Here is a 10386-nt window from a genome sequence, read left to right on the forward strand (position 1 = left end):
TTTGCAAGCATATAATGTGAAAAAGCTGTTTTTAACTGTAGAGATATGATGGCATAGGTATATTATATTCACTTATGCAAAAAAAAGTTTTACTCGCAAAAATTTTACTCAGCCTTCTCAGCTGGGGGACTTGATACAGGGGCAGGTGTTGACTCCTTTGAAAGAGAAAACAAAACATTAATAGGTGTTCCACCAGATATCTACAGTACCTCTGGACTGGCTGTTAAGAGTTACAGTTACATTTATTTCTTGTACAGTAAGGAGGAAGTGGTAGAAAAGGATTTAGACAAGCAGGGACAAAGGTATGAGAAGGGAATATTCCCCATGATATACAGGACCTGCACTCTGGTATTATGGCCCAGCGTACAAGCTGGGCTCAGAGCCCTGTCTGGGCCCAGTGGTGTGGAGAGCATGACGGCTTTGACAAGAAAGCAAAAAACACACCTAGCTTAGAATTTTATCAGCAAGGTAATCCTGGCTGTGTTATAAGGGGGTGCAAACAGAGCAAACAGAGCTTTTACATTTGGCTTAGACAGAGGAATATTACAGCCAAGCTGTTAATAACACCGAAACATGTTTATCCTTTCAACAAGTCAAATCTGGCCTGGGTAGCAGCTGAGGATGCATCCCGCTAACTAGATAACAGCAGATCAAAATGGGGTGTCATAGCTGTCAGCTGCCCCCCCGCCTGCCCCGTGACCTTTCGACTTGTAAACAGGAAGCGGTAATCTGGGGTTAACCAACACAAGCAGCAATGTATTCCATGTGTGTTTGTGTGTGACTGTGACTGTGCACACGCACATAGGTGCATGCCAGCGCGTGTGAGAGAGACGAGATGAGGTGTGCTCCGCGCAAAGCGTCGCCACGCCTGAGCAGTCACGGCACCAACTGCCATCAACTGAAGGGATGAGAAATATAATGAAAAATATAATGAAATGTCAAAGCAGGGGGTTCTCCTGGGTGCTTTCTATAGTCGCCACAGGTTAACGGCCCGGCCTCGAAGTGTCTGGGTCTCAGCAACGAGACAGGTGACGACAACATCTAATGCAGAACGGGGAGAATTTCGGTACGGTCATCTCTGCAATGGCATCAACGAGGTCGGGATTTGAAGCTTAGTGAGTGCCAGGAGGGAATGAATGTGAACCGCATCCTCTGTCTTATGACTGATGTAGCTGTGAAAGTTTCAATCAAAGCCAGGGTGCAAGGATAAAAACCTGAACAATCCATTTAGGGGCCAGGCAGGTACCTGCAGGTAAACGCTGTCAGAATCTTAATACCTGACTTAAGCAGCAAGAAGAGAATTAGTGTACATCATACAGACTGATCCAGAGGTTGTTTAAGGTACAGGATTTATAATTAGATGTGAGAGTTTAATTAATCTCTTACAAACCCCTTAAAGGAGTTGTTTATGAATATTCAAAACACTAGTTGAACACTGAACACTTTCCTGTTTTCAACATCTCAGCAGTATGTGTGTCTGCATGTGCACTTTGACAGAAAAGAGCTTCTCTATTTCAGAAATATCTATAATAAGATCTTTTTTGTGTTGTATGTAGCACTCTGGAACTGGACTCTTCACACTGTATTTTTACATTTTCACTGAGTGTTCATCTTGATGCCATTATTTTTCTGGGTGTTTACCTGTTTGGGAGGCATGTCTGTGTGGTTGACTGGAGGAGAGCTGGTGTCTGAGCTTGGTTCAGACTCTGAGTGGCGCAGGCTGGCCCTCTTCTTCTTGATGAGGTCAGCGTCCCTGTTATAGGAGAAGCCCAGTTTCTGGTGGGGTGGTGAGGAGGAGGAGGAGGAGGAAGAAGCCCCTCTCCTGGTAGGGGACCCTGGTTCTGTACTTCCCTCCTTTCTGTCCTCTCTCACCTCCTCCTTCTGTTGTCTTTCTTTCTCCATCTCTCTCTCCACTCTCTGTGGTAACTCACTAAGGTCTAAAGTGTTGGCTTTGAGCAGATTCCCCCTGTCCTCAGAGCCTGGCGGTGTCACGTGGGCCGAGTCTGTTGCTATGCCGGCTAATACTGTGCGCGGTGATGGGACAGGAGGTGAGGACTGCAAAGGCCCTGCTGTCGCCAAGCTGGCCGAAACTGCTCCTACTTCAGCCTTCCAGCCTGGCTCCATCACCTCTTCCTCGGTGGCTTTAGTGCCGTTAGACTCAGTGTTAAAACCGCCAGCAGATGCAGCAGGCTGAGATGCAGCCTGGCGGTGCTGCACGTCGTTGAGTTCAGCATAGAACTTGTCCTGGCCTATGGAGGCATTTGTGTCGGTTTCAAAGTCGCCCACCTTATATGTGCTCCGACTGCTGTTGGCCTCTATCTGCACCACATTGAGCTCCTCACCGGAGAAGTGGGCCCGGATCTGGTACAGGTAGGTCATTACTGTTAGCTTGTCAGGAATAGCCAGCAGCACCATGTCAGATGGCTCCAGGAGACGGGAGATGCCAAGGCTTGCAAAGCCATCATACGCCTGCCAAAAAAAGAAACACAAAAGTAAACAAACTTTTTATTATAGATTCATATGTTTCACAGAACCACTGTCATGTTTCAAGTGGTACGTACCTGCAAATTTTGGGGAAAAATGTATAGGTTGTATTTGGTGCATGTTGCATTGCATGCATGATCCATGTGTGTTTGTGCGTGAGAGACATCTTTGGCGTGACTGCTGACAGGTCATGTCAGGGATGGTTGTCCCCGATAAGAGACGCAGATACCCCAAGACAGAGCGCTTAATCCCAAAGAGTGTGTATGAGAGTCTGTGTGTGTGTGTGTGTCCTTATCGCTCCCCTACATCAACCTGCCCACGCTCTCCGTCACGCGTGTAATTGGTCTGATTAGAGTCTGATGAGAAAATACAGGTTTGATTATCAAGCGACACACGAAACCCAATCCCCCATCACCAGATAGACCGAGAAAGAGAGACAGAGAGAGAGAAGGGATGAAAACCATTATCGCAGCCAATGACAGGTAAATAAATAGATTAACAGCACACACACATTACCTCCATTCCTGCACACACACACCTCCGCATACATCTCTCCCAGGTATCGCAGCTTGTATCTGGCCTGCTTGATAGTGTTGATCAAATTCCAACCTGTTGCAGTGCTCGTTTGTTTCACTGCCTCCGTAGATCTCCCCAGTCTATCAATCTCTCTCTCTTTCTCTCGGTCTACCTCTCTGACTTCCAAACACTCCATGTATTTTAACCTGTATTTATCCTAGGGATTGTTTCTGAAGAGCCTGCTCTTTTTCAGCCCTTTCCTGCTTCAATATAAGTCCCCCCTTCGCCCATCTTCTTACTTTAGACCATCTTACTACTTTACTTTATCCATGGAAAGCGGTCTATTAAGCATGCATTATTTTTCATTAAGTCCCTGCATTGCATTCATCCATTAGATGTGGGATATTTCTTGTTAAACTACTGTCTCAAGTGATGGCAATGGTGCAACTTCAAATTAAAGTGGTCATGGGTACCTCAACTGTAACTGCTATGGAAGACACTGAAAGTGTGTCTATTTTCTTTCTGCCATTTCTCCTATGCTGAACTACTAATCAGCACGATTGCTGTTAACTGCTTGTGTCAAGTATAAATCTAACTTTAAGCAACAAAAACCCTTGTCAGTGATACTGCAAAATTATGATTAGTTCTAATGTTGGAAATCTCAATTCACCATTTATCATGTGGGCAGGAAATAAGGAAGTGATTTTGGACACAGCTCAGGATAATCAATCAGTGACCTTCAAGTTTCAAACCCTGGTTAATGTAGTTAATCTTATTTCTCCAAATGCACTTGTTTCTATAACAGAGAGCGAGAACTGGAGACATGAGAATGGAAAGAGAGAAATGGAGAATAAGAAGCTGGTGCTTTTAACTGAGAGATATTCCTCAATTTACAATCAATTATGATGTCTTTTGTTAAGAGAAATCTTTTTCACTCTCACCTCTTTTGTCCCTTTCTACTGATGGAAAGGGTAACAATGGGTGGGACATCTATACTCGTACAGGGAAATGAGGTGCATGTGAGTGTGTGTGTGGTGTATGTGTTTGTGCTTGCAAAGACAAGGCAGGAAGAAAGAACTGACGGCGGGAAAAAAGAAAAGGGAGAACAGAGAGGAGTTTGCCTTTACAGCGAGCCTGTTTAAGTCCCCCCCTCCTCTTTCGCCTGGCAGAAAGGGAGTATGAAAGAGAAAAGAAAGACAGAAAAGAAAGAAAAAGAATATGGGGAATAAGAGGGCCTGATTGGGTTTCTAACACGTATTCAGGGGAGCAAAGTGTGCTTGTATTGTTCCCCTCTCGCCCAGGGTAGGCTGTGAAAGAGAGCGACAACTTTGCTGCTCAAAAGGGACAGAATGAAAGAATGAGAGAGAGAAAAGAGCGAGAGTGGGAGAAAGTGAGAGCTGTATAAGGAGGAAGGAGGGAGGGAAGCTCTCAAGCTAGGTTTTGTTTCAGGGTCAATGTTAGTCTTGACGTGTGCTACAGTCTTTTTGACCTCAGTGTCATGCTTTATTCTTCCTATATCTTCTCTTATAGCCTGACGAACACTGATCATGTTATACTGAGACACTAGTGACTACTGAGGGAAGACCTGTTGTTTTTAGGGGAACTGCAGTCAAAGAACAGGGGTGGTAATATTCTGTATTTAAAAATACCAAAACCACTCTGACCCTACTTCTCTACTCAGTCTGTAGCACTCAACCTCATGCCCATTGGCTCTGACTAAAAACATAACTCTTTAAAATGGTTAATAGATATACACCTTCTTATAAAAAAAAGGCAAAATTATTTCCTGAAATGGAAGGGCACTGTAGTTATTAGCAAACATTACTCACATGAGTAAATATTGCATTTGTTGGGGACTATTTTCAGCTGGAGATTTGGTTTCCTAATGAGTATTTATAGCAGCGGGATGATGAATGTCTAACAGGTGAAACATAGAGGATGATTATACCTTTTTTCACAAGAAAATCAAATGTCATTACTTTAAATTTAATGTTCTGCAATCTTATTATCTTTTATAGAGTTTAAATTGAGTCATATCATCATTGTGTTACTTCCTTACAAAACCATAAATTAATGCTTCCAAGCAAATCATACCCATTGTTTCAGTTTTGGTTTTACATGTATGAGTAGTTTTTGTCTAATGGAACAAATTACAGTGCATCTTGCAAACATTCCCCACAGTATGATGTATATCCTCATCAAAAAATAGTATCATATTCCATATTGATTTCAGCTATAACCCTAATGCTCTGTGAATTACATTTTACAAACTTCATCTTCAGTATTTCTTAGTAGTTACCGATTAATGCCCCAGTTCAATATGAATATTGAGTATTGTGAAAAATATCTAGTTTTCTCACTTTCCATCATCCAACTGACAAAGCGTTTGGTCTGGACTAAATGTCACCGCTGCCTGCCCCAGGCTGCTGCTCCCTGCTCCCCCTCCACTCCCTCTCAGTGACTGACAGCTATCTATCATTGTCAATCATCTACACCCCCTCCCCTCAGCCCAACCCCTCACGGCTGTGCTCTGGGTGCTTTAGCCTGGTGCTTGGTGCTACACTATCAGATGGCATGACAAATGACTTCTCCTTGGCCTCATTACACACACACACACACACACACACACACACACACACACACACACACACACACAGACACACACAAAACAGACAAGACAGAAGAATAAGCCATCCAAACACACCAGAGCTCTCAACATGCAAACTCCTAAAATGCACAGACGATGCATGAATACATTCACAATCATCCACAGAGTAGCATACATACACATATCCAATGATAATAGATCATTTCAAAGGCTGTACATGTTCTAAATATTCACTTCTTTCTTTTTTTCCCTACAAACCCCCAATATTGATTGTCCTTATCTGTCATAATTCAGCACAGTCTGGGCTCATTGCAATCACTCCTCACAGACAGACTGTGAAAGGAGGAGGGGGCATGTCTATCAACTAGCCATGAAAAGCAGAGATAGTTGTCGTTTCTATACATTTCCATTTCTGCCATCCATTCAATAAATTCTATACATTCTAATAACTCTTTATGAGGCAACTCTATACAACACTGTGGATAAGGAAGAAGTCTCTTTTCATCATTGTCTTTCATTCTTGGAAATCACATTTTGATTTCCTCTTAATTTCTTTCTTTACCCCTCTTTTTCTCGCTTTCTTTCTTCAGTCTTTTTTTCCTTGCTTGCTCTTTGGGGTCCTTAACATGCCATGCTATGCTATCCTCACCTGTGCCTGGTGTGAGTGGTTTCTCTTTTTTTGCAGGCACTATCATGGACACCCTTCTCTCTGTTCAACACCTTCAGGGTGCTACATGACACCACATGATGCATTACTCCTCTCTCCTTTTGCCTGAACCCATAGGCTTTCACAGTCACTGTCACCTGCAACACCAAGTGTAATTCATTTAGAGTTATGTAGCACTACTGGAAACATACCAACAACAACTGCACATCTCACATAAGGCATAAATTAGTTTATATGCAGATTTTATTGTCACTGAAAATGGAAATTAACGCAAGAACCAAAATAAAGGAGCACAAACTGTCTGTTTGACTCATTGCAACCACAGAAAAAATAACACTCATCAAGCACAAAATGCTGGTAATATTTGTTCTTGGTAGATAAATCTATAAGAATCAACCACTTCATGGTTATGAACAAATAAAAGTTGCTTTGCTTATCTAAGCTCCTTGTTGATTTTCACCTGTTTGATGTTACCTAATCTGATCAACGAAAACAATCAACATCAAACTAGATTCTGAATGTTTAGCCTGCTTTACAATAACAGTTCGCATTATTTTGAAGTGTTAAAACTGTGTAAGAGTGTGTAGATGTACCACAAGGACACATTTTACACCCTGAAAAAAATGACATCCAATACCTGGACTTGAGGCCTTTATAAGTGGAAAACTTTTACTGACATTTTCAGACTCTTGTGGGGCTGGCAGATACCTCTGGAAAATGTTAAAAAAAATAATAAAAACACACATTTATTAGCTAATGCCTTGTTTGTCATATATGCATATCTTATAGTATACTATATATACAGTATATACCCAGATTCTTGAGGGATGCATGAGCACTGGCAGGAGGTGGCAGCTGATATCTCCCAGTGTCTCCTCTATGCACTGCAAAGGAACAGCTTGCTTGGCCAAATGTACATCAGCACCAGGTGTAGATCTCTACAGAGAAGGTAGTCGCAGCACAGTGGGTACAGTGCTGCAGCTATTCACCAGCTATCACCTTCTACGGCATATTCCCATATTACTTATATCTAACCAGTTTCTTCAGGGCTACTTGAGCACCTGGAGGGGGGTGAGGGGCAGTTAGCAGATATGGGATTGGGTCTCTCCCTTTTCCTCCACTATGGTTATTGTCAACAGGGTAGCATTCATGCCTAACAGGGCCACCAGAGGTTATCGCTGAGCCAGAGTGTATATGAGAAGAGGAAATCAAGCTGCAGGAACCCGACGCATATCGTTCTATGTAGCCCTCAGGGCCAGCGAGGGGACAGGGCGTCTGTGTGTCTGTGTGTATATACGTGTGTGAGTGTGTAGTAACAGAGTGAAAGGGGGAAACAGTAGTGTGCATCTGTGTGTTTGGCAAGTGTGCACGAAAAAAGGGAATGAGCGTGCAGAGAGCCAGAAGGACAGAGGGGAAATGGTGATGTGTGCGAGCCTGCACCTCAAACTGTGAATGTGCAGATATGATGACATAGGACAAGGAGAAATGTAGTTGTGTGTACATTTGCCATATTAAGAGAATGGGTTATTCAGCTGAGGTGTAAGGGCATGTGCTTATGTGTGGGTTGAGATTTCTTAAGTTCTTAGAATGAAGAGAGGAGGCATGAAACCAGATAGGCCGTACTACACAAGCCAACATGGATAACAGTTCATACAAACCAATAAACACATGCACACACTCTCCTGCACACTGTTTTACACACACATACAAACAAAACAGTCTAATCAATACAAGACAAATATGCTCCTAATATAGAGACACACACACTGACATCAACACACACATAGCAGAAGTAGTTTAGTAAGCTCCCAGCAGGTTGCTGAGTTAAGATACCATCTCACCTCTGCCAGGTGACTAAGTCATGCTTTGGACACACACGGCCATGTACACACATCACAGCAGGGGGAACGCCTTATAAAAAGTGCTGAACATTCTGGCTGTAGTGAATGTGTGTGATTTTGAGAGCACGCATTTGCCTGCCTTCATCTGTGTTTCCACCCTCCCCCCGTAACCACATAAACACACATATATTCTATATCCAGGGATTAATGGCAGATCTCTAAATAAGGCCAAACGGAGATGTGGATGGGAGGGAGCTAAGTGGTGTGAAGGGCCCAGCGGTGGCTGCCTCTTACCTTTTTGTTGTTTTCTTTAATATCCTGAGGATTGAGCGACTTGTAGTCTCTGGAAGAACAGTGGGGAGGGATGGAGAGGAGGCAAGCAGAGAAAAAGAGAGAGAGAAAATGGGAGACAGAGAGACGGCAGAGAAAGAGGTGTGTTTAAATATGCGTCACATGTAATGGCATTAGAACTGTAACATGCAATTTCATAGCAGTGCAATCAACAGAACCAATAGAGTGGAAAATATGTAAAAATAACACACCGAAGTGCAAAGGCACACAAGCATAAACACACACACATACACACGTGTACACAGGGAAGGGTTTTGATAAATTATCTTCATGTCTGCTCTCTTGATGGGGCTGCAGGTTTTCCATGTGCTGTACTTTTGAGAGTTACATTCACACAATTTATACTAAATTTTTAAGTATATATCTCTCTCTCTCTTTCTTACACACACACACAGAGAATACTCAATATTTTCACACAGGACTTTAATCGTACGCACAAGAATGAGATTAGTGTTCGCGGCAAACATGAAACTCTATTCAAATATGAGAATGCCATATCTGCTTGAATAAGTGTGTACACATCTGTCATCTTAATCAAACACACTGACAGGAATGATGGATAAAAGGCCACAGCATAACAACAGGTTAATTGTGCAAATATGAAATCAAGTTACCAACAGAGGCAAAGGGGAAGCATCTTAATCTAATATAAATTTGACCTTCTGGAGATCTAAAAATCTTTACTTCTTCAGTATTTTCTCATGTATGTGTGTGTTTTTGTGTGTTTCGTACATTATGTCAGGTCTGAAGTGGTGCAGCAGGGCACAGAAGGCCAGCCCATTCCTCCAGGAGGTGGTGAAGTTGGTGATCTTCACGCCACGGTAGTTCTTGGTGACCTCGCGGCACCAGGCCAGCAGAGACTGGCTCGCGTTTGGTTTCCCTCCCAGAACTGGACTCGGGACGGGGCTAGGCTGCAGGCATAGAGAGGAGGAAGAGGAGTAGGTGGAGGAAGAGGGTTTAAAGGGGTGTAATTGGACAAGAACACAGAGAAGGAAGTATCAAGAGGGGAGGAGAAAGAAAAGGAAGGACAAAAAACATTAGCACTGATAAAAAAATAATAATGCAGTTTGAAAGACATTTCATTTGTAATAAAGATTTCATACATTTTATTCTTATGATTGCTCACATTTCCGCCCCCATCCCTCCAGGTCTACGCTCCTTTCAGTGTTTTACTTAGCAACCTCAACCCATCCAATTAGCATGCCATACTGACATACAAAGAGCCCACACATGCACGTACACGCAGACACACACCATAATGCAGGGTCATTCACAAAGCAGTGTATGACCGTGGATAATGTAAACATCTTATTAATTAGCTCCGCCTTTGAAGTCTTATCTGGGTCGAAAGCTTTCACCATTAGGAGCCTTTCCTCTCCCAGACTCCAAATCTCACAAATCCTTGGTGGCATGGAGACACTGGTCTTTCTCTGATGGGCCAGCAGAACCAATGCTATTCTGATTATTCTGGCTATTCACTAATCTGGTTATGGAGCGATAGATATGGGTTAATTCTCTCTGATCATTTTAGAGAGAAATGTTAAAAATGTTACTGAGATTTGATTTAATTCATTAGAGGCTAAAGATAAAAAAAAAGCCTATGAAATATGTTCAAAATCCAAGTGCATATTACTATTGTGCGCAAGACAATGACATTAACACATGACTAATGAGAGAGATTTTCTTACATGGCACAGTATGTTAAAGCAGGGTGTCTAAAGTTCATCAAGCTAAATTTGACTTTTAAAGGCTTTATTACTGTTACACAAAATAAGATGAAATTTTAAACATTTTTAATGTGAATATTTTAAAAATATACAGTGTAGCTTTTTAAAGCTTTTAGGCTAAATATTAGGGCACCACTGCACACACTACCAGACTCCAGCCTTCAAACCTTTGAGTTAACCTTTCATGTCTCC

General features: G+C 42.5%; 1 protein-coding gene across 5 annotated transcripts in view; it reads right to left on the reverse strand.

The window, feature by feature from the left end:
• ehbp1 (EH domain binding protein 1) overlaps positions 1-10386 on the reverse strand; it is a 133327-nt gene that overhangs the window by 62092 nt on the left and 60849 nt on the right. For all 5 annotated transcript variants that reach the window (XM_051076468.1, XM_018661288.2, XM_018661310.2 and 2 more), the window contains 4 exons: positions 9200-9378; positions 8411-8459; positions 1642-2469; positions 114-155 (listed from right to left, as the gene is read on the reverse strand). In XM_051076468.1, the coding sequence (XP_050932425.1) occupies positions 114-155; positions 1642-2469; positions 8411-8459; positions 9200-9378 (1098 nt within the window). The remainder of the gene's footprint in view (positions 1-113; positions 156-1641; positions 2470-8410; positions 8460-9199; positions 9379-10386) is intronic.

The sequence above is a fragment of the Lates calcarifer genome, linkage group LG16_LG22, assembly GCF_001640805.2.
Source record: "Lates calcarifer isolate ASB-BC8 linkage group LG16_LG22, TLL_Latcal_v3, whole genome shotgun sequence".
NCBI classification, from domain to species: domain Eukaryota; kingdom Metazoa; phylum Chordata; class Actinopteri; family Centropomidae; genus Lates; species Lates calcarifer.